The sequence below is a fragment of the Artemia franciscana genome, chromosome 2, assembly GCF_032884065.1.
Source record: "Artemia franciscana chromosome 2, ASM3288406v1, whole genome shotgun sequence".
NCBI classification, from domain to species: Eukaryota; Metazoa; Arthropoda; class Branchiopoda; order Anostraca; family Artemiidae; genus Artemia; species Artemia franciscana.
Genome location: NC_088864.1, coordinates 19,328,935 through 19,354,797, shown reverse-complemented (window position 1 = coordinate 19,354,797; position 25,863 = coordinate 19,328,935). Strand labels below are relative to the sequence as shown.

Genomic DNA, 25,863 nt, shown 5'->3' with positions numbered 1-25,863 from the left:
TTTAATCATACGTGAGCATGATCGGGACGCCTTATTTATAAACTTAAATTAGTTATTTGCAAAATTATTTGATTGGTTACTAAGAGTATTTTAATATGCACATATTTTGATAAACTTGCAACGGTTGACCATTGCCAGTTTTGAATGGTTAACCAGTTGAATAGATGTCACTCAAAGTCATACAGGGAGTTATTTTATTGCTATTATATCCTCATAATTTCGCCTTCTTCATGCTACTAGCATGCACCTCTCGATTTTGAAAAATACTTTTTTTTTGGGGGGGGGGGTAGGTGAACATTCCCATTCAATAACCGCCTTGTATCTCTTAAATTGTACTAACAACCCTTATCAAGAAGTTTTCACATTGATATATGTGTTCGTTAACAGCATTAATGAAAACAATAAAGACCAATCCAACCTTTATGTATTTAATAATCTCTTCTGATCCTCTTGCCTCAAAATGGTGAAGCTTCGGGAGGCTCGGCTTTTCCAAAAGTTCTGCAACACTAACCTAAAAAAAAAACTCAGTCAAACGTGAACAATGAAGGGATTTAAACGTGAAGTAAGAAAAAAAGGTATTACTGCTTCAGAGAAACTGCCACATACACTCTCATCGAGTACAGGCGTAGGATACTTATTTACCAACCCCAAAGAAAAGACATATAGAGATCACTCAAAACAGCGTTATTCTGGTACCTATGGTATTCATATATTTAAAATTGGTTGCATCATCGCTATTGAATAGGCTTTATGTAAAATGCCTGGAAAAGTTAATGTTGCCCAGAAGTAATATGAGTGGCATGATATGTATTTCCTGTTTTGCCTCGCAGCAAAGAGACTGAATTGAGGCATTAAATAAATTTTCTTGGTAGAGGGAGGAGGAAGAAAGGGGACTCGGAATTTTGGTGAGTGGGGCAAAATATTTCTCTCCATTCTTTTCTAATTTCTTTTTAATGTCTGTCGCCTGATCAGCCAATTGATTTTATGTATTTTTTGAATAAAACACTCCAATTTCCTGTATTTTATTTTATGGTAATAGAAAACAATTAGTCATTCGATAGTAAATTCAAGGAGATCCACTAAGAGGAGGAAACCTTCTCAAAGCAAGAATTAAATATAAATTAATGATTTTTATGTTTTGAACCAAAAAGGTTTTGTTTCTAATTGTTGCTTTAGCTTGCAACTTTCGTGATACTGATTTTTTCAGCAATTGATAAAACAGCTTTTAACTGGCTCCTAAAGCTGAAAAGCCTGTTACAACTGTTGCTTAGTGTCGCCTTCCAGCGGTTGTTTAGTGTATAACTTGTTTGATTTGGTCTGATCATTAACATCAGCGTCTTCTTTTGTAGCTGGTAATTAAATGTTTTAGATTCATTCGAAACTAATTCTTATTTCTGAAAAAAAGGAGTGTCAATTTGATCCATCCATGTCTGTCGGTGACAGTGCCAAGAACCTCTTTGAAAATCATCCTGAAGGTAAAAAGGACGAAGAGAAATGAGGTCAGAAGAGCCAAGAGCTCATATGGCATGAGCTCTAGTAAAATTCTTGGAATCAATAGATTGACTTAAAAGGAAAATCAGAGGCTTAATGCCGGTCGGGACTTAAAATAAGAGCTGTGAGAAACAAGGTCCTTCTAAATATCAAAATTCATTAAGATCCGATCACCCACTCGTAAGTTAAATACACCCCATTTTTTCTAATTTTTCCTCTCCTTTCAACCCCCCAAGATGGTCAAATCGGGGAAAACAGCTTTATCAAGTCAATTTGTGTAGGTCCCTGACACGCCTACCAATTTTCATCATCCTAGCACACCCAGAAGCACCAAACTCGCCAAAGCACTGGACACCCCCCTAACTCCCCCAAAGAGAGCGGATCCAGTCTGGTTATGTCAATCACGTATCTACGACATTTGCTTATTCTACCCACCAAGTTTCATCCCGATCTCTGCACTCTAAGCTTTTTCCAAGATTTCTGGTTTCCCCATCCAACTCCCCCTAATGTCACCAGATCTGGTCGGGATTTAAAATAAAGGCTCCGAGATATTAATTCATTCTAATATCAAATTCAATTTGAAATATCAAATTTTAGTAAGATCTGGTCACAAGTTCTTAAGTTAAAAATTTCCTCTATTTTTCAATTTTTTTCCAAATTAACACCCCCCCCAACTCCCCCCAAAAAAGCGGATCCGTTCCAATTATGGCAATCACGTACCTAGAACTTGTGCTTATTCTTCCCATCAAGTTTCATCCCGATCTCTCCACTCCAAGTGTTTTCCAAGATTTCCGGTTTCCAAAAATTCTGATTCTCCCCTCCAATACCCTATGCCTCTGGACCCAATTCGAAATGAAAATGGAGCATCTGAGACATAAGAACTTTCTATACATCAAATTTCATTAAGATCCGATCACCCATTCGTAAGATAAAGAAACATCAATTTTCACATTTTCCAATATTTCCAGTTTCCCCCTTCAACTCCCTCCAATGTCACAAGATCTGGTCGTGATTTGAAATAAGAGCTCTGAAGCACAAGATCCTTCTAAATATTAAATTTTATTAGGATCTGATCACCTATTCGTAAGACAAAAATACCCAAATTTTCACGTTTTCCAGGAATTCCGGTTTCCCCCTCTAACTCCAATGACACTGGATCCGGTCGGGGTTTGAAATAAGAGATCTGAGTTACCAGGTCCTTCTAAATATAAAATTTCATTAAGATCCAATCACTCCTTCGTAAGTTAAAGATAACTCATTTTTTCTAGTTTTTCAGAATTAGCTCTCCCCCAACTCCCCCAAAGAGAGTGGATCCATTTCGGTTATGTCAATCACGTATATAGAACTTGTGCTTAGTTTTCCCACCAAGTTTCATCCCAATCCCTCCACTCTAAGCGTTTTCCATGATTTTAGGTTTCCCCATCCCACTCCCCCAATGTCACCGGATCTGGTCGGGATTTAAAATTAGAACTGTGAGACACAATATCCTTCTAAATATTCAATTTCATTAAGATCCGATTACGCGTTCGTAATTTAAAAATGCCTCATTTTTCCTAATTTTTCCGAATTAACCCCCCCCCCCTCAGATGATCGAATCGGGGACACACTTTAAATTTACACTATTTTAGATTTAATCTGGTCTGGTCCATGATACGCCTGACAAATTTCATCGACCTAGCTTATCTGGAAGTGCCTACACTAGCAAAACCAGGACAAATAGATAGACAGACCGACCGACAGAACTTGCGATCGCTAATATCCCTTAGTTAATACCAAGTGCCATAAAAAACATGTCGGCGACTGAAATTCCAGTGGCCCACAATACGATGGGCAGCTGGAACCATGGCCCGCTGTATCCTCACTTGCTACCCTCCTTCAACCCGGACATGGAGACCGGACAGCAAGAGAAAGAAACTCTAGTACACATTCGAGAATGACCTGAATCCTTACGGTGGTTTCCCCCGACACGGTCATTGTCATTAAAAGGGTTGGCTTAAAATAACAGAAGATGCTAGTGTTGACATATCGCATTGGACACCGTTCCTAACACCCCTTTCTCCCCTTTTCCACGAACAAGGGTTGGTTAAGTTTTTTATTATGGTATTCTCTTGACAAAGCAGTCTTCAGAGCTGAAGCCAGATACCAAGCCAAGTTTTTTTTTCAAAGTTGAGAGCCATTTATTATCCTCCAGCCCTTAAAGGCAGGGTCACACTGAAAGTTTTTTCTGTCTTCTGACTAAAGAAAGTAATACATATTCTACAGACCTTTCTCGAAAAAAATTATAGTGTAGAAAAAGTAGGTCTTTAAAACCCGATGACCCTTAGCTACAATCTAGAATACCTATTTGAACAATGGGGCCTTGTTCAGACGCAGGAAATGCTAGACATAGGAGTTTGATACAGCTTCTAGATTGTTATTTCAGCAGTCAATCCTTTCATTTAGATTTCGCTTACCTAACACAAAAAATTTCCGAGTTTATAAGAAGGATATGTCCTAAACGTGGGAGAGATTTGGGCTTAAAAAAAAACTTACTAGGCCACAGTCTAGACATACATCTCTTCTTCTAAGGCTTATTCAAGCGGGTTAGTTTCTAAGTAACAATTCTTCAGTAGTTTTGTTTCTAAGTAACAATTCTGGAAAAACTTGCACAATTTATAAATATTTCCATTTTGATTAAATTTTCTGAAAACTTGTTTAAACAATTCATGATAACAAACTGTAAGTGAAGGGTGGGCAAAATCATTAGAAACCGAAATTCTAAGAATTTGATAAAAATATATATATGAATCTGATTCCAGATATACAAAGTTCATTCATTTTAAATGTACAAATAAATATTTATTAGCACACGAATACCCTTTAAGGAAAAAGGGGCAATACCCTAAGAAGCTTGCGTAAACTCGATACAAATTCCACCATGAAATCCTGACCGAGATCCCTCCAGTGAACGTTTCAGATTCAAACCGAAAAAAGTGAAATTTCATGTTTTTCCCGAGAATGATGATCCGAGAATGGTTATTTCTCGGTGTATTCAATTGCTTCTTTTTTTTGCAAGGGTCAATGTGTAAAATTATTGACGTAGGTTACAGAGAGTGAACTCATTAAAGTCAAAGTAAAAGTTCTACTGCTATTTTAAATAACAACTGATGTAGCGTCACAATACAGTACCAATTTCTCTAAGTTTATATCGCAAAACATCAATTTTTGCTGTGAATAGAGCCAAGACGTAAAGGCTCGAATGACACCTTTCTATGTGCAAATTTTAGTTCCTGTAGGTAAATTCTGAGGTGAGATTTCACCCCTGAATTTAGTGCAAAGGCAATTTTTTCGACTTATCTCAGACGATACAGACCATTGAAACTCATATTTTGGAAACAGAGGCTTTTAATTAGAATCGTTAGTATTCAACAAGAGCTAAGAGCTCATATGGCACTTGTGACAAGGTCGGAAGAGCCAAGAGCTCATATGGTATGAGCTCTGGCAAAATTCCAAGAATCAATAGATTCATTTAAAAGGAAAATCAGAGGCTTAGTGCCGGTCGGGATTTAAAATAAGAGCTCTGAGACACAAGGTCCTTCTAAATATAATTTTTTTATTAAGATCCGATCACCCACTCGTAAGTTAAAAATACCTCATTTTTTCAAATTTTTCCAAATTACTCCCCCCCCCCAAATCAACCAAAGAGCGAATCTGGCTCGATTATGTCAGTCACGTATCTTGGACTTGTGCTTATTCTTCCCACCAAGTTTCATCCTGATCTCTCCACTTTAAGCGATTTCCAAGATTTCCGGCCACCCCCCCCCAATGATACTGGATCCGGTCGAGATTTAAAATAAGAGATCTGAATTACGAGGTCCTTCTAAATATGAAATTTCATTAAGATCCGATCACTCCTTCGTAAATTAAAAATGCCTCATTTATTCTAAATTTATAGAATTACCCCCCCCTCCTCCAACTCCTCCAAAGGGAGCGGATCGGTTCCGATTATGTCAATCACGTATCTAGGGCTTGTGCTTATTTTTTCCACCAGGTTTCAACCCGATTCCTCCAGTATAAGCGTTTTCCAAGATTTTAGGTCCCCCCCCCAGCTCCCCCCAATATCACCGGATCCGATCGGTATTTAAAATAAGAGCTCTGAGACATGATGTCCTTCCAAAAATCAAATTTCATTAAGATCCGATTACCCACTAGTAAGTTAAAAATATCGCATTTTTTTCAAATTTTTCCTCTCTCTTAAACCCCTCCCCCATATGGTCGAATCGGGAAAAAACACCTTTATCAAGTCAATTTGCGCAGGTCCCTGACACACCAACCAATTTTCATCATCCTAGAACGTCCAGAAGCACCGAACTCGCCAAAGCACTGGACCCCCCCTCCTATCCCCCAAAGAGAGTGGATCCAGTCCGGTTACTTCAATCACGTATCTACAGCATTTGCTTATTCTACCCACCAAGTTTCATTCCGATCCCTCCACTCTATGCGTTTTCCAAGATGTTAGGTTTCCCCCTCAAACTCCCACCAATGTCACCGAATCCAGTCGGGATTTAAAATAAGAGCTTTGAGACACGATATCCTTCTAAATATCAAATTTCGCTAAGATCCTATAACTTGTTCTTACGTTAAAATACCTCACTTTTTCTAATTTTTTTAAATTAACAACCCCAGCTCCCCCAAAGAGAACGGATCCGTTCCAATTATGTCAATAACGTATCTATGACTTGTGCTTATTCTACCCATCAAGTTTCATCCCGATCTCTTCACTCTAAGCGTTTTCCAAGATTTCCGGTTTCCAAGATTTCTGTTTTCCCCCCTCCAACCCTCCTATGTCCCCGGATCCGATTCGAATTGAAAATGGAGCATCTGAGACAAAGATTGTTCTATATATCAAGTTTTATTAAGATCCAATCACCCATTCGTAAAACACCTCAATTTCCACGTTTTCCAAGAATTCTGGCTCCCCCCCAATGTCATCGGATCTGGTCGAGATTTAAAATGAAAGTTCTAAAGCACAAGATCCTTTTAAATATCAAATTTCATTAAGATCTGATCACCCGTTCGTAAGTTCAAAATACCTCATTTTTCTAATTTTTCCGAATTACTCTCCCCTCCCCCAACTCAACCAAAGAGAGCGGATCCGGTCCGGTTATGCCAGTCACGTATCTTGGACTTGTGCTTATTCTTCCCACCATGTTTCATCCTGATCTCTCCACATTGAAGGTGTTCTAAGATTTTCCACCCCCCCCCCCCAATGACACTAGATCCGGTCGGATTTAAAATAAGATATCTGAGTTACGAGGTCCTTCTAAATATGAAATGTCATTAAGATCCGATCACTCCTTCGTAAGTTAAAAATACCTCATTTTTTTCTGATTTTATAGAACTAACCCCCCCCCCAACTCCTCCAAAGAGAGCGGATCCGTTCCGGTTATGTCAATCACGTATCTAGGACTTGTGCTTATTTTTTCCACCAAGTTTCAACCCGATTCCTCTAGTATAAGCGTTTTCCAAGATTTTAGGTTCCCCCCAACTCCCCCAATGTCACCGGATTCAACCGGGATTTAAAATAAGAGCTCTGAGACACGATATCCTTCCAAAAATAAAATTTCATTAAGACTCGATCACCCGTTCGTAAGTTAAAAATACCTCATTTTTTTCTAATTTTTCCGATTTAACCGTGTCCCCACTCCCCCTCCAGATGGTCGAATCGGGAAAACGATCATTTCTAATTTAATCTGGTCTGGTTCCTGATACACCTGCCAAATTTCATCGTCCTAGCTTACCTGGAAGTGCCTAAACTAGCAAAACCGGGACAGGCAGACCGACCGACAGAATTTGCGATCGCTATATGCCATAAAAACTGATGCCATCCCGATAAAAAGCTGCACTCAAGTGTAAAGAGCAAGGGTTTAATTTAAGCAACAGCCTCCCTCATCCCAATCCTATGTATCCCATTCGGATGTATCCTTCCGTCCCAACCCAATGACTTTCAAACTTTAGTGAGCTTTTCCCCTTAAATAACAAAATACGGTCATGTTAGACCTAATTTAGAAAATAAAGTTAAAAATAGAAAATTTCTTTTAAAAGTTATAAATTTATTGATAATTATGGACATCTTTCATTTTATCCACCTTCTGCAATAATTAAATTGTCATAATTGTGATTCCCAATCCATTAACTTTCGAATCCTAACTTCCGAGTTCGAATTTTTAGAAAAATAACATTGCATTTGGCAAACTCTATATACCTGAATGAAAATTTAACATAATTTTTACAAGAATCGCTGCAATCCCAAATAGAGGTCCACCTCATATCTAGAATTACCATGAATTCATCATTAAATAACGAAAAGTTTTCAAAATATAAAAGGGACTGTCACCCTATCAACCCCGTCTTTGCACTTAAGTCTCACTATTTTCTTTCTTCAAGCGTAAATGATGGATTTAACATTATGCATATATTATGTCATGGTTGTTTTTTATTTTGTCATTTTACGCTTTTATCTTTTCGGTTTCTTTTTTTTCTCATCTTCTCTTTGTCATCTATATTTGTAATGTATCAGATATAAAGTCGTAAAACCTTCCTCCAACCATCCAAATAGGTTAAGATTTTTACGATTTCACGGACGATTGCAATTGTCTTTCACTTGAATAGAAGTCAAATCAGAGGAAAGAAATCTTTGTGTACATATCTGACAGGCATGTAAATATGGACGTGTAATCTATATAAAAGAATTACTAACTTCTTCTCTTTGAGTGAAAGGTGCAGGAGTTACTTCTTTCAAATCTTCTTCTCCTTCAATCTCACCTTCTTCGACATCTTCATATTCTTCTTCTTCGGCCTCCTCTTCTTCTTCTTCATCGTACACGTAAGAGCGGTCTATTTCACTATCCTCATCTTCGGAACCTTCATCATCTCTAAAAGTAAATACCATTATTCAAAACATGTTTGAAGCCAAGTATATTTAAAATGACTTTAGAGCCCTCTTTTTCACAACCTTGTAATATCCACATGGTATATCTCTTTCGAATCAGGGTCATTCATACATCCTTGAGCAAATGGTGTGAAAAATTCAAAAATAATAATTTCACAGTGCTGAAAATAGTTTTTACCACAGCATACTCTCTTAAAAAGTTGTCACATGGTTATTTCGATTGCAAATCAACACCTAGAATCCTATCTGAGAGACGAAGCGAATCGGGGGACACTCCAAGACTTTCTATGTTTCTTTTCGGCGCTCATGGTCACATAAAGCATCAAGAAAATTCAAGTTTGTTATTTTAGCCGCTGAAAAAAAAAAAAAAAAAAAAGAGACAAAACTACTACTCCACGAGCGATATAATGAGCACTATCGTGGATAATCAATAAGAAAGCTTTCTCAAAGTAGAAAGCAATCCCAAAATTGAGAGCTTTAAACAGACACCTTAGCACAGATATTTCGACCAAACCCACTTAATCCAGAAAATTCATTGAAACAACACACGTGTAGCTAAACCAGTGCAGATTGAGAACTCAACCAAAGTGTGAAAAAAGAAGCTCTACTTACACAGCTCAACCCGGGCAACATAACCTAATAATTCAATCCAGTTAGCTCCCTCCTAAGCAAAGGCAAATCAACCAAGGCATCAAAATCAAAAATAAACTCAACTCAGTCAATTCAAAATAGAAAACTCAGAAAAGACAACTCAATGTAACATGCATGCGCAACTCAATGCATGAAATTCAAAATAGATATCTCAATAGAGAAAATATATCACTGATGAACAAAGACAACTTAAGCTGCGAAAAACTTAATGCTGGAAGTTTAATGCAAGCAAACCAATCAGCTCAACAGAATACAAACTCAACCAACCTGATTCGGTACAATTAATTCAACACTGACCAACTTAAAACACCGACAACACTATATTATAAATATTAACAGTTTAAGAAAAGTAAAAAATAGAACTCTGACGCAAGAAAGAATAAGAAAGTGTGAAAACTCCTTTTTCTTCAGGTTAACTTTTCTGGAATCAATGTCAACCAGGGAGTTGGAACATATCAGTTTGTGGCCAACCAATTTGTCTCCTTCTGCCCAGGGTCATGGATTCGAGAGGCGACTGTCTAAAAAATCCAGTGATCTCGGTGACAGAAAAGGTTTCCGGCGTCATTGCGGAGGTGTTGGAGAGACGGTACTGTGCAAATGATTATGATAGGGATTGAATCCTTTCTTAGACTTGCAGCAGTAACGATGACAAAGATGGTGAAAAATGGACTTGGAAGTCACAGATCCGCGACAGAAGGAGATGGTTATGAAACTGATGAGTCTGAATTTGATGAAAATAAATGATAATGACATACAAAACAAATGAGACTTTATGCCCTGCAGGAGCCTGGGATGTAAAGGTCAACAATACTGAATTTCCTGATTAGTGTCTTCTCAGCTAGGTACTTGCGTGCCAGTATACAAGTGAATCTCAATATTTTAGAGTTGAAGGTAGATGAGGCTCAAATGAAGCATCTGAAATTCCATTCCCTGTGTTCCCTTGGCCGAAATCACTTGCACAACCAGTTTTAGACAGGTTTGAGCACTTGTGTGGAAACCTAAAGGAAGACTACAAATAAGAAGTTCATCATTCTCAAGTCTCCTTATCCATATGTACTCATCAAATAATTTTTGTGGTAAGCTGCGGGCGACTGGCCAACTTCAATCGTCAAATGAGACCGAGTGGAGATCAACACCTGCTTTCGGTTTAAACAAAGTGCAACATGCCTACTTTTCTACAATAATGTTAGAGACGGGAGAGGTTAGAGGGGCTAAATGCCTGTTCTTGTTCTCTGGTCATGCAGATTAAAACTCTTAGCAGGATTCATTAAAAATGATGCAACAACTTTGCCTTTTTAAATCTTCATAATCTTAGAAATACAAATTGAATATACTAACGTCATTTTCCCTCAAGAAAGATGCAATATACCAACCTTTGCGAAAGAAAAAGCTGATGGTGTGAGGGGTCTGATTGGCTCATGCCCCCTCGGTTTTCGGACCATATCAATTGAAAATCATTGCTTGATTACAGTTCAAACACGGAGCAAATCGCCTAGATCTTTGAGAAGTTGGCGGTGGAAATGCCACCTAAACTATTAAAGTTTAAGCGGTAGATGTGATTTACGAATTACAGTAGATTTACAAATTTCCTTTAAAAACAAGAACTTGGCACAAAAATAAAAGATGAGATAAAGTTAATAAAGAAGCAATTGCTACATTTCAAGTTGGTAAGTGCCTATTAGGGTGTCAACAAATAGTTATAGAATACACAAGAAAATTACATTTGATTGCAATATAGATTTTCTTTTAGTTGACACCTTTCAACACACCAACCCATCGAGGGAAGTTTGTTCACATACAGTCTTAAAGACTGAATTAAATAATTGGACCAGCGAATTATACTTTTGTCATTATTTCGCTGACACCAGCAACTTTATGCATTAACTATGTATAGATCTAGCAACCAATGAACGACTAAGAACCTGCGTAAAAACATCTTACTGTACACAATGTTTTTAGTACATTTGTAGTGGAATAGCCATGATATTCTGGGACCTAGTGCAGATGTATCTTTGACCGAATTACGGGTCTCGGAGAAAGAGTTCAGGGAATTTTTTAGCGTGTTAAAGTTGTTTAGTAATTAAGGAAGAAACAGGAATTTTTAGAACTTTTTAGAACTTCATTTGAAGTTAAAATCGATTTTCTGAAAAGAGCTAAATATGCAGGAAGTATTAATTTTTCCTATTTTTATTTGTTATCAATTTATTTTAGGCAATTCTTTAAAAGTTAACAATTGAAAAACTAACTACAGCCAATATATAGTTTCTTTATGCACCATATTAATTAAATTAAAGATAGAAATCAATTAGGCTACTCTTTTGCACAAAAGGATCTTTCTGAGACTACAAGCAGCCAAGCCTATTAGACATTAGAAGCCTATTAGAACTTGTTCGCCTGTGAGTACAAGCACATTCAGTCCCCAATTTTGCATACAAGTCCAGCGGAAATTGTCCGTCACGCGTCAGCCCAAAATCACTCCGATCTTCCACCTCTTAGTTCTAAGATTACTTACCTTAGTTCTGCCCTAAGGAATGATGCATGGACGGATGGATGATAGACTTATCTATCAACAAGTGAAATAAAATCATTTTTATACAATCCTAGAAGGGCTTATGCCAGATTTGCCTCTCACCCGGACTATCTGTCTTGGCTTTTTCTACAATTACCCATGGCCTGATGCCCGCGATTACTTGATTTTAATGAAAAATAAACTTGATTAGCTTATCAACTTATGGCAGAACTAAGGTAGATAGTCATAGAACTAAGGGATGAAAGATGGGATTGATTTTGCGTTGACACGTAGCGGGTGACGCGTGTCAGTCTCGTCAGAAGTCAGTCTAGCTACCACTAAGAGCAATTCTCTGGATGAAACAATTTTCTTGCACAGGAAACCTAAAAATCCGTATGTGAATTAGCAAATCATATACTTGCTCCACGTCAAACATAAGTTCATTTCCTAGCCTTAGCTGATATAAAAATTGATTATATCAATACACCCTTGTTCTCAAAAAAAAAAAAAAAAAAAAAAAAAAAAAAAAAAAAAAAAAAAAAAAAAAAAAAAAAAAAAAAAAAAAATCCATTCAAACCAAAAGGGCAAAGTCGTAACCCTGCGCTAGGCACATACCAACAATATATTCCTTTTTCATATGGGATTCGATTAAGCCCATGTTCACCTTCCAATATATTTGCCACTCTCCCGCCGTACTATCCAATATGTTTCCCAACTATCAAATATAATGGAAAATTTCCCATTATAATGGAAGAACCAAGCGTGATGACCAGTGAATCCTCTGATAGAACCTCAACAGCTTGACTCTATTTCTTCATTGTGGAGTGACATGAGAGCATAAGTGGGAGATGGTAACGACAGCAACGAAGAGGGAATTAATGCCAGGGTTTTCTTCTCAGTCAATTGTACTATCTGTCTTGGCTTTTTCTACAATTAGCCATGACTTGATGCCCACAACTGGGCATCAAGCTCCTTGTCTATAACTAAAAGAACAAACTGCAAAGCAGGTCTAAGCTTCACAACTGAACAAGCAAATCATGTACTTACTCTAACTCAAGGACAAGTGCATCTCTAAGTCCTAGATCTTCTACCCTGTTGATAATCTCAATACATCCTTCTTCTCCAAAAGCATTTCCATTTAAGTCTAATAAGTCAAGCTCCTTGTCTTTAATTGAATCAACTAATTCCAAAGCAGGTGTTAAGCCAATTTCATTTGATGACAAGACTAGCTTCTTTAGATTTTCAGCGTGACCTAGAGATGAAAATGATTTAGGAAAGAAAGTTAAGGCAATTCTTGACATAGGCCTTAACTATTATAAAACACCAAGCAAAGTTACCATTTTAAACCAGTTTATGAAAAGGTTCTTTTAGTGCTTTTTGGCATTTCTTCACCTTTGATGACACCACGAGACTTGAGGGTCTGTAAAAACCAGTTTTTGAAAAAAGGACACTTTTGATTGATTTTTTTTTTAATCAGATCTGCGCTAATTTTTATTTCAAAATGTGAGCAATCATGTTTCTGTTTCCTTATTCTCTTAATAGTTAGATTCTTCAATCATGTCCTTTTTTAAGATTTAAACTTGAAGTAAGAGATGAATGGATAGTTATAAAAAGCGTAAGCAAGCAGCTAGAACTAGAAGTGTTCAATTTGAGTTCGAGTTAAGCTAAGCAAGGCGTTTCCCAGAAAGAAACTGAAACTGTCCGCTTCTTACACGTTTTGACACTTTAATTTCGAAAGTTTTTGGCAATTCTGAATTGAATTCTAGTTGGAATGTCTAATTTAAAGGGCATTTTCGTTGAATTATTAAATTCTTTTAAAGAAAATTCCAAAAGCTACACTGTTAGTAGTTTCTTAATCTCTATAAGCTAATGTTAAATGTCCGAAAATCTACTTTTTATACGGTCCCCATTATCTTTGATCCACACATTAAATATTTGTGATATTTACTGAAAAAATACTGTCTTTTAAATACGAAAAGAATAAGAACCGATGCAACGGGCCTGAAAAACACCGCAGCTTCGCGTGCAAGATCCTCGCGATATCTGGAAGTAAATAAGTCTTTCAGTTTGAGCCATAAGCCATCAGTCTTTCAAGAAAATAATTACTTAGGTTGCTATCTACAATGAATATGAAAGATATATTTTTACCAGAGTATAAACGAGAAGATTCTACTTACTAAATCTTTACCTGCTAGAGAAACACATTCTTCACCTGAAATCACGAAAAGAGGCAAACCAAATCTTCGCGCGCATTTAGATTTATTTCGTGAGGCTATACGAAAACGAGCTGTCAAAGCGAATGTCAGCTTCAGTCAGAACCTGGCATCAAGGTTGTCCAGGTTCTGAGGCTGGTTTAGAGTGTTTAAACTTTCTAAGTCCCCTATTGAAAAAACCCCCGTAGATTCTCAAGCAATGCACAACGAAGGAAAAACCTTTGTCTAAAATTCAAATAGTTGGGAACTGAATACAAAAAAAAAAAAAAAAAAAAAAAAAAAAAAAAAAAAAAAAAAAAAAAACTTAATTCTAATTCCAGTGAATTTCAAAGTCGATTTTAAGTAACTACTGGGTCTGAAATAAGTAAATCTTCTCTGATGCAACTTAAAGTTTTATTATCTAATGTTGTTGCTTTATGTTCATCTAGCCTCTATTATTTTCAAATTTCAACTTACCCTTTTGAATTGCTTTAGTTTTTTTCTTTTTAAGTCTTGTTTAAAAAAAAAAAAAACGAAAGAAAATGGGGAATCCTGAAAGGTATCCTTTCGTATTTCAACAAGTTATTCTTCTAACATTTTTTCTTTAAATACACCAACAAGGAAACAAAACAAAGTAAAAAATTTGATTGGCTTATGGGAAGTGCAAGTACTCCATCTGCCTGTTCCCAGCACTTTGAGCGCTTCAAGGCCTACAAGCCGGCTGGTACCAACACAGCTCTTCCTGCTCTCTCTAACTCTCTTCTACACAAGGCAAAAATACAGGGTAACCCAAAAAAATTCGTACCAGCCATAAAATGCCATAAATTAAATTGCTATAGATTGCCATAAAAAGCCATAAATTGACTAAAAATTGATGGAAATAGCTGAAACTCTGGTGAATGGTCTTCCATAAACTGAATAATGTGTGGTCGTAATTTGAAATAAACAGCTTTTTAATCAAAACCATAATTGAAATTTTCATGGGTACGAATCTTTTTAAGTCACCCTGTACAAAAAACTAAAACTTTATAAAAAAAAAGGGAAAAGTCAATAGCATGAATGCATAATCCTCCAACAAAAAACACAAAACAGGTCCTCAACCTCGCAAATTTTTGAAAAAATCAATTATCTGTCCGTGAACCGCTGTTTCTATGGAGGTGGATAATGGTACATTTACAACCAGGGTATGAACTGGTGAAGATTTATACTTTTGAGCTAGGACATTTGCTTCAAATATTTCACGTGTGCTTATTTTGCATTCAAAGACAAAGTCTGGTAAAGTTTCTTCAGTCAATCTGTAGAATCTGCAATTTAGATCGCTATGTTGCTTCTGTTAAAAGGAATTGTTTTTTTTTTTTTTTTTTTGTAAAATACTCCTTACCACTGATGTAAAATCCAGGATATACCCTTGAATCGGCCAAATAACCAAGCCTCACTTCTTTAAAAAATTAAAACTGGTTGAACACGTTATGAATTTTTGTTTCTGTGGTTTTAGAGCGAGCCGAGTTCATGCCATATAAAAGAAACTGAGTATTTCAAGATTATTAAAAAAGAAAAAAAAGCGATACAATTCAAGCTATTTATCATTTATCAAACAGGAAATTTTTCTCCTCTTTTGAATCTACCAGCAAAACAGAGAAATTGTGGGTTAAACTATTGAGATTCGTGTGAAGCCAAAAGTATAAACAGTGAACTAATGTGTTTTTTCTTTAATTGCCCTCACCACCCTACCCCATGGAGAGGCAATACCCCCCCCCTCTTTTTAGGTCTGTATCTCTAATCTTGGATTAAAGTAATTAGACATTCCAAAGTAATGTTTACAAATCTTTGATTTAGTCTTTCAATTCATGTAATTTTCCTTATCTATTTTTCTTTCATTTCAACTTAAATTTTCTTTACCTCCTGCTTGACCACCCCCCTCCACTTTCTTCTGGAAAATTGAAAATAGCATTTCCCAGGTTGCAATTACAAATCTTACCTGTGTTACCTGTCTTTTTTTGGTAGATGGCGCTGTTGCGCTAGCACAGCTGCAGAGCCCATCTACCAGCTTAATAGTGCCCAATATATATGTGCAGGTTCGTCAATGGCGTCACCAGTTAAAGCAGTGGCTATCCTGACAGTTTCCTGTGCCATCAATATACAAATTAAATACAGGAAAGATACTTTATTTGACCTTTCTTCATCCCTGTATACGGTTGCGCCATCTAGTTTTTCAAACTTGGTGATTTTTAGATGTCAGCACTGTTGACAGTAGAGCTACTTCTAAGCCTCAAACTGATTCCAGTAGCTTCACGCACGAACCGCCACGCAAACTCAGTGACCCAGAAACATTTAGTTGAGTGAATATAGGTCCTTCAGTATTACACATTGCTCACCTGATGTACAACCTAGAGTCAGTGCAAAAAAGGGCAGTTAGGATTATCCTGGGTTCTAGAGATGTTCCTTACCAAGAAGCACTCATTACACTAAACATTTAGTGCATAGAACAAAGATTGTGTGATCTCATCATGAGGTTTGGAAAAACATTGCTTTTAGACCCAGGCCATCGAGACATCTTACCCGCAGACGGCCCGCATGACAGTAGAACAAGACAGATGTCCAAACTGATTCCTATATGTGAACTGACAAACGGATATTATAATTCATTTGTGCATTTTTTACGTCTATGTTTAACAGTGCATTACTTTTGTTTTTAATGTTTTTGCAACTGCAAATTAGCCAAGAGCTACGAAAGTTGTTTAATAAACCGTTCTCTCTCTCTCTCTCTCTCTCTTACATGCTACAAGATGTATAAAGGAACTTAATGATGTTTAAATGGGTTGATAAATTTGATCAGTAATTAAACTTTCAAATAGTTTACCTTTTAAAGCATTAGCAAGAATATCAGCTCCACCAGATTTTAGCAGGCAATCTCCAAGATTCAGTGACTCCAAATTCCTCAAATCTTTTACGATTGCGGCAAAATGAGCTGCTCCTTTCTCTGTGAAAGTGTTATCATTCATATTGATATGCCTAAGCTTAGGATTTTTAGCAAAAGCTTCACAGAGGGCCTGAATTCCCGGGTAATAAATTCCATTTTGGGGCATATCCACAACTTCTAGGGTACCAACTGCGCCTAAGAAGGAGGCCAATGCTTTAGCACCTTCATTTTCTTGGCGATTTCTTCCGCAAATAAATGTCTTGAGTTTCAGTGGTGTACCAGCATTTTTTGCATTCAAAACAAGTGTGTTCAATGCCTCAGCCAATAACTAAAATAAAAAAAAGAGTTACAAATGTTATGACATAATACCAAGCATTTATTTATTATTTATTAACGTTCTAAGTTTGTTTAATTGATTTTTTTTAATGTGGATGTTTAATACTCTTTTATTTTTTATTAAGTTAAGTCCTTGTCGGTCAATCTAGGGCCAAATGAAAAGCAGGTGGGAACCGAATGGGGTGAGAGGAGGTCACAAGGAAATATTTAAGGGAAATTAAAACTTCTTGAGAAGGAGTAAAGAGGGTGGCTTTGAATAGATCGGGATGGAAGAGGATTATGCGTAGCTGTGTTGGCCTCAAGCAGCTTGGCGCTGCAGTGAGTGGGTAGTAATAGTGTTTGTTTATTAGAGGTAAACCTTAGAGCTGTCAGGTTAACAATACACAACTTTAAAACTACAAATAAAAAACAACGTAAGCACAATACAAAGACAACTCTTAAATCACATTCTCAGGATAATCTGCAGCACTTCCAATATATTTTTAGCCACAAGGGTGCAAAATATATGAGATGAAGGTCTACAAGCTTTCAAGGCTGCCTTCTTAACCCCACAATGAAGGGGATATAATCTGGCTAAGAAAACATACACGATCAATATAATATATTTCTCTTCAAGAAATCAGGGAGTGATATATTTCAGACGAAATTCCAGAGCCCTCTCGCTAAACGGAGGCCTTTTCCAATTGGGGATTCACCATTCTCCTTTGTTTTGTATTTCTTTTTAGCCGGTGAAACTAGCTAACATGTCTTTATTTACTTTCAGCCCCTGTCCGAAAAAACTAGAGTCCCAAAACATCTTTAGACAACTAAAAATTGAAGTCCAATGAAACTCTGAACTTTTGCCTTATTCCCCTCAATAACAAAATTATCTTTAAGTAAGAGGAGCTATCGAAGCTCGTTCCTGACAGAGCAAAGCCCGAAGTGCAAATCGTCAGGTCTACCTTGAGCACGGTACTCCCCGCCAAGAATAACTGAAAAAGAGCTTCGTCCACCGATTGGTCGCTGCATAGTATAGCTTGCCGGAGGAGGTAATCCGGGAAAATCCTTCCCTTGACGTGTTCCAGAGAAGATATAGAAAATACCTCAGTGTTATAAAATGAGGTAATTACCAGGACTAGAGGCATATTACCACCTGTGATGGAGCCGCGAAGCCTGTAATAATAATAAAAAAAAGTTATGATGAAGATACTACAAAAAAGATAGATCCCCCTCGTTGTTTCTTAGTGTGTACTGGTAAATTGGTGATAAATTGTTAGCACTAGTGGAACTTTGCATGGTTATTCTTGATCCGTCCTTAACAGAATATCCATCTATTGCCTTCTTTAAAAGAAACCGCATTTGGCAGTCTGTTGTTCAAAAAAGCTATCAGCTGGTTAAAAACACTAAGGGATGTAAATTAAAAAAAGAGCCTTGACTGTAAGATGTAAAAGATTATGACAAACCTTGCCTCCAGTGACTCCCAGTCCATTGTTATTCAACTTCAGCTCTTGCAATGTATAGCACACAGTACTCTTGAGCAAGACAACAAGTCCTTCAACTCCAATGGGTCCAAATGCATTATCACTGAGGTCTAGCTCTATAAGCTTAGCGTCTGCGAGCATCATACCACCACTAAGGCTTCGCTAGCAATAGACAAAAATGAAATGTAAATTCAGCTCTATGCAAGAATTAGATTTAGACTTACTTTATTTAGATGCACTCTCCAACACAAGGCTAATTCAAGCAATTTTACAAAATTACGTCTTAGAGTTAAGATGAGGCAATTAGCGTTTTTAAACGGTTAAGTCTATCTCGTAATGATTCAAGTTTCATATTTGTCAGTGTTTGAACATAATCTGCATCCCTACTTCCAGTTATGACTGCAACTGTTTCCTTCTGAATAGCTTCAATTACGTCACCTGTAGCTAGTTTTTAAAAAAATTCTAGTTTTTTCTCCAAGTGGGATAATTATAAGCATATCTAATAAAAGTTCACTTGTATCTTCAAATATCATTTTCTCAAAAATCAAAAAATTCAAAAATTTTTCAAAAAATCAAATAATTAGATTTTTCCTCATGTACAGTTTATTTGTAAAATTTATTCAAAGTTCTAATTTCACAGAATTATCAGTTAGGATTAGATATAGCTCAAATCACACTTTCCCTTTTTTATATTTAATGCAACTTTTTTTGCTCACTCAAATAGCTAATCCTAACTCTTCAAGAAGGAATATAAAAAACTGAAAAATTGAAATGTGCCCTACCTCCAACAAAAAACATGTGCAAAAATATAAAATAAAGCTCGGAAAATTGAAAAAAGACAACTTGGTATTTTCAGCTCATGGAAGTTGCCTCCTTCCTTTATTTTCTATTTAGTTTTTATCATTTTTTCTTTATTAACGTGGCTGTTCTGTATTTTAAAGCAGTGTTGACGTTTTTCCTAATTTTGAATGTTCTTTTGTTTAAAATTTTTAAACAAATGAACATTCTGTCAATGGTGTGATGGTAATTTCGATAAATAAAAGTATCAAAGATACAGATATAAAGGTTTTTGATTTTCCACGTTTTTTTTTAAATCATACTTTTTATAAAGCAAATGTACTTTCTCAAATTGTTTCATATTTTTAGAATTAAGTGTTTTAATTTACTTCTAATCAAACAAAGTCAACTAAAACATAATATTTCAGTACCAGACGATGAAGTAATTTCAAGAAGGTATAAAAGAAAACTTAAAGATTGAAATACCCAAAAAAAGGAAAATAGACAGAAATACCAAAAAGGCAAAGAAAAGAAACTCATTAGTCAAGGATAAATTCACCAATATAATTAATGAATTATTGCAAAAAAAAACAAAACAAAGAAAAAAACAATTGGCCAAAAAATTTGTAATTTCTCAAGTTGCACTAGGTATTAGGTAGAAATTGCCTCCTTCTCCAACTTTTAAGTGAGATTTCCCATTTTTTTTTTAAATTGTGAAATGTTGGTTGTTTTATATCTTATAGTGTTGTCTACTCTTCTGTAAGTGTTGTCCTGAACCATTATATAAGAATAAAAAGTTATTACTAATGGCTTCTATATAGAGGGTTGGAATTTTTCTTTTTAAAATTGTTGTCCAAAAATTTACTCTTTCATGTTATCGACCCAACGCCCCTCCCCAGAGAGAATTCCCTGATCCCTCCCCTAATCCTAACTATAATTTGGAATTACACAAAGACAATCGATCCAGGGGATCCTTAAAGCCTTATATTTGTTCTTGCAAATAATCATGAAGCCAATGTTTTTGCAAAATTTACAGTAATTCGCTTTGTCGAAATGACATGGATCATTCGAGAAACAAAAGAGTTTTTTTCTTTTTTAAAATTTCTTATAGGGAGTCAATAAAAGATGTAGCGAATTTTTAGCGGATAACTAGTGAAACAGAAATTGGTATTTCTTCGTCTAAAGATTGTCTCAAGATAAAATCCATACTGGCTGACATAAATGCGCCTCTTTCACATTTTTGACCCCGTCTCTAATCGTAACAGAGAGGACTGATCCCTCTCCTAAGAAGTTAGGATAAGGGATTAGATAATCGTATCTGTAATTTGAAGATAATTCGTTTAGAGGATCCTTAAAGCCTTATTTTGTTCTTACAGGGCATCGTCAAGCTCCTTCTTCTCATTGCTTTATGTGAAAATTTGGTTTTGTCAAAATGAAATAGATCATTTAAGAAACATAACGGCTTTTTCCCCATTTAGAAGTCGACAAGAGTCAATTAGAGAATTGACAAAAAATACTGCAAATTATAAATGATTTTACAATAAAATCATAAGATCACGTCTATTTTGGCAGCCGTGGATCAAACAATTGTTAAAAATGCTAGGATAAATTCATGCTTTTCTCTCAAAATATTTACTTAAGCATTAGAAATTATTACTAAAAGATGTAAGTATACTCATGCACAAATGGTTGCAGCTTCCCCTTGAAAAAATATTGTTTAATGCAGGGCTCCCACGGCGTCAACAAAGTTAATAAACGGTTTTCCTCGCATAATGTTTTACCTGAATATCAGTATTTGTCTCAGAGATTTAGTATTTTAGAGTTTTTTTTTTTATTTCCCTATATTGTGGATATGGGATCACAACTTCGAAAAAATATGGACATATAGTTATTCACATATTGGAGAGGGGCTCAGTATAAGATTTCAGAGGTGACCAAGAGGATTTTTTTTTTTAAGGGTTTTGTATTTGAATACTTTATTGATTCTAACTTAATACTCTCAAAATATCATAAAAAAGATCATTAACAAAAATCAACAAAAAAGTACTTCTTGCCATCAGATAAGGACATTGAGAAAGCGAATTGTAAGTCCGTTCTTGAAACATTTAAGAACATTCTCTAAATTCAATCACGCATGCGAACAACATTCACTTATGGGAGCCTCTCCTACCGTTCCTCGCTACCCCCTTTATATGTTGACTTTATTGCAGTCAGAATAAAGTTGAACTTTATTTAACTTTTCAAGAAAGTCCAAAAAGTACAATCAATAGCAGAAGACGTATGAACAATTTCAAATAAACAAATTACAAATTAGTGTCTACAAATGTAATAGTGTATACTTGTTTAACGTCATGGGAGCCTCACATAATGATGCCATTTTCAAATTTCTGACAAAGAAGAATGATTTCTTCCCTGCTCTTAGGGTCAGAAAATTACACAAGAGAGAAAATTTGAAATTTAATTAGAATAAAGAAAGAGCATAATCAAACAGTTCATAGTAACAAACTGTAAGTAAGGAGCAACCCGGCTCAATAGTAACCGAAATTCTTAAAAAACGCAATTTTGATACAAATAGGTATATCAAAAGAATCGAATTTTTATGCTGATTTTAAATATAAGTTTCATCAAGTTTAATCCAAACCATCAAAAGATATGAGCCTGAGAACATTTGCCTTCTTTTCGAAAAAAGCGGGAAACACTCCCGCTACTGCAGAGATTTCAAGCTCCTATCTGCAAAAACGTGGAATTTTGTATTTTATGCCAGAAGAAAGATCACGGATGCGTGTTTGTTTTTTCCCCGCAGGGGCGATCGTACCGACCCAGTGGTCCTAGAATGTCGCGAGAGGGCTCATTCAAACGGAAATTAAAAGTTCTAGTGGTATTTTAAAGTGGCCCAAAATTGGAGGGCAACTAGGACTCCTCCCGGTCTCATTTTTTCCCAAAGCCCCAAGATTAAAATTTTGAGAAATAAAATTTTGAGCCATTTTGTTCAACATAGTCGAAAAATCTAATAGCTATGTCTTTGAGGACGACTTAATCCCCCATTTCACTGTGGAAGGGCTGCAAGTTATGAGCTTTGCCCATTGTTTACGTATAGTATTGGTTAAAAAGAAGTATACAGACATTTTCAGGGTTAATTTTTTCTGGAGGGGGAGGATTCGGGGGAGAGGGTTACGAGAGAGGATCTTTCAATGGAGGAATTTCTCATGGCGGAAGAGAATTACCATGAAGCTTGTAAGTACTGTAAGCTTGATTTTCCAGCATTTTTTAAAAACAATCACAAATTAAATCTAAAAAAAAACAAGATTTTTCAACTCAAAGCAAAGAGCAACATTAAAACTTAAACGAACAGAAATTATTACGTACATGATGGGGTTCGCCCCCTCGTCAATATTTCGCTCTTTACCCTAAAGTATTTTTAGTGGTTTCAAAAGAGCTATTTATTCTAATTAAACGGCTTTTGGGATTCAGAGGGGGGGGGGGGGGGCATTCTTAAAGAATTGGAACAAAACTCGAACTTTAGCGTAAAGAGCGAAGCATTGACGAAAGGGGGCAAACCCCCTTATATTACGTATACAAGCGACTTCCCCTCGTTAGTACCTCGCTCTTTATGCTAAAGTTAGAATATGACCGATACAAACAATAATTGGTTTGTGTTATTTTTACAATCTTAGCATTTAATATTATCTTAAGCAGCTTCTCAACTATTATTTCTAGTGGTAAAATTTGGCTGTTACTAAATAAAAAAAAAATAAAAAAATTTCCAACTCAAAGTAAGGAACAACATTAAAACTTAAAACAAACAGAAATTATTACGTATATGAGGGGGTTGCCTCCTTCTTGGCACCTAACTCTTTACACTAATATTTGACTGTTTGTTCCAATTATTTAAGAGTGACTCCTGACACACAAGGACCAATTAATTAGAATAATAGCCTTTTTACAAATTCATGAACATTTTAGCGTAAAAAGCGAGTTACTGAGGAGGGGGCAACTCCCTCATATATGTAATAACAACAAAAGAAAAATCTGAGAAAATTACAGTTCAAACAGTTCGTGGAACTGTAAGCAAAGAGGGACCCGGTTCAAAAGTAACCGAAACTCTAAAAAATATTTAAAAAAAAAGAATTTTGACACCAATAGATATATTGAAAGAATTGGCTTTTTATGCTGATTTCAAATATATAAATTTCATTAAGTTTTGTCTTACATATCAAAGGTTACAAGCCCGAGAAAATTTTACAGATTTTCGAAAAACCTGCGGGAAACACCCGCTAAGAGTCAAGTGATCTTAATGAAAATAATATGAAAAAAACTTCGTTTTCTTAAAGAGTTAAAGAGGCTGCGTCCCAAAGTCGAACCTTAAAACGTACAGGAATTAGAAGAGGCAGTTGGGGGGCTGCCGCCCCCCAAACCCCCAGCTTTTAAAGACTCTTTTGTACAGGTGTTTTTTTTGTGGGGGGACTTCATTGTTACTAATTACTAGTTTCGGCGCAATGGTTCTCCTGTCCTCTTGTGTTTAACATTTTTCGAAGTTATTCCATTATTCATTCATTTCAATTTTTTGTTAATTAAAAGAGGGCCTTTCCGAAGCCAAGATAGGGGGGTTAGCAAAAAAACAAAAAACCTGTACAAAAGAGTCTTTAAAAGCTGGGGGTTTGGGGGGCGGCAGCCCCCCAACTGCCTCTTCTAATTCCTGTACGTTTTAAGGTTCGACTTTGGGACGCAGCCTCTTTAACTCTTTAAGAAAACGAAGTTTTTTTCATATTATTTCTGTACGTTTTTCTACAATCCATGGTGGATGTAATTTAATAATTCCTGTACTCCTCGTACAGGAATTAGGAGAGGAACTTGGGTGGCTGCCGCCCCCCCCCGCTTTTAAATCATTGTATAAAATAGAAAAAAAATTAGATAGAATGACCGAAATGTTTCTTTTGCTCATAAGAAGCTAATATTCTGTTATCTCTCAATTGATAAGCTGTCCAGGTGTTATCAAAATTATACATTTTTATTTTGATGTTGTTAAAAAAAACCGCCCGTAAGGGACTTGAACCCTTGACCAGAGGATTAAAAGTCCCACGCTGTACCGACAGAGCTAATCACTTGCATGTGTGTAAATATAACTTCTCAATAACTTTTAAAAATTTCAAATTAACATGGGCTCTTATGGAGAGAAATGCGTTAATTAAGTAGCTAATGCGTGGTTTCTGGAAAACAGGGAAGGAGTTATCGGATCGAGCTTAAATTTCGCGGATAAGCTCCTGTGCCGTAGGGGACCTTAACTGGTGAATTTCAGCCCGATCGGACAACGTTAAAAGGGGGTGGGGTGGGGTTGGGGGGTCGAAACTTTCGGGGGGTTAAGATTTTCCTACGAAACTTTCCAGGAAAATTACTCGGAGAATTCCGCATCGAATGAGTCCTCGTACACCCAGATCCGATGTCGGCTGTGACCTGTAGGCGTCGAGGAAAAAAAGAAAATGAAATTTAAGTGTCTATGCGTGGTTTCTGGAAAACAGGGAAGGAGTTATCGGATCGAGCTGAAATTTCGCGGATAAGCTCCTGGGCCCTAGGGGACCTTAACTTGTCAATTTCAGCCCGATTGGACAACGTTAAAGGGGGGCTGGGGTTGACGGGTCGAAAATTTCGGCCAGATTTTCCCCATGAAGGAAAAGTTGGAGGGGGATGAAATTTGGCAGGTTTCTTAGTTGGAGCTCGGGCTACGAAATGCATCCCTCCCCATCCCTCTGCGACCACTGGAACCGAAGATCGCTTAACATTGTCGTGGGTCGCCTCTTTATAGAGGCACGAGTGTGCCTCCTTGATCACACCACCATGTTTAGCGCATCAGAGAACCCTACAGTAGCCTATAGGATACAAGCTCCAGCCTGCTAAAATGTGGAATTTCGTATTTTTTGCCACAAGAGCGATCACGGATACGTGTTTATTTCTTCTTCATTTTCCCAGGGGGTGATCGTATCAATCCAGTGGTCCTAGAGTATCAGAAGAGGGCTCAATCCGACGGAAATTAAAAGTTCTAGTGCCCTGTGGCAAAAAATTAGAGAGCAACTAGGCCACCCCCCCCCCCGACTTTTCCCCCAAAATCGTCCGATCAAAATTTTGAAATTCAGTTGTTTTAGAATTTTTAAAATTTGTTTATCATAGTTGAAAGGCTCAATAACTATGCCTTTGGGCATAATATGATCCCCCCCACACAGCCCAGAGAAAAGGTCTTTAAGTTAAAAAATGTGCCCATTGTTTACGCATAGTATTTGTTATTGGGATGCATGCATACATTTTCAGGTGTGGGGGGAATTTCTGCTGGGGTTATTTCCAGGGGGAATTTTCCATATGGAGGGAAGTTACCAGGGAGGTCCAGGGAGTAAACTATCAAATTATACACTGCGGGAATTTGACAAAATTCTTATACTAAATTCTTTATGTATGTCTTTCTTTCTCTTTTCCGTCTCAATTTCACGAGCGGAGTGGTTAAGAGTAATTGTCCGTAGTAAATTTTTAAAAGGATTAAATTGTCCAGAGGATATTTTCACGGTGAGGGGATTTCTCCGTGGAGGCGGGGTCAGATTTCCAGGCATTAT

At 36.6% G+C, this 25,863-nt stretch overlaps 1 protein-coding gene across 1 annotated transcript in view; it reads right to left on the bottom strand.

Annotated features, from left to right (window-relative positions):
* LOC136038157 (ran GTPase-activating protein 1-like) overlaps positions 1–25,863 on the bottom strand; it is a 60,016-nt gene that overhangs the window by 19,184 nt on the left and 14,969 nt on the right. The window contains exons 3-7 of the mRNA XM_065721218.1: positions 18,473–18,652; positions 16,635–17,022; positions 12,630–12,834; positions 8,231–8,405; positions 419–511 (exon numbers count right to left, since the gene is read on the bottom strand). Of these exons, the coding sequence (XP_065577290.1) occupies positions 419–511; positions 8,231–8,405; positions 12,630–12,834; positions 16,635–17,022; positions 18,473–18,652 (1,041 nt within the window). The remainder of the gene's footprint in view (positions 1–418; positions 512–8,230; positions 8,406–12,629; positions 12,835–16,634; positions 17,023–18,472; positions 18,653–25,863) is intronic.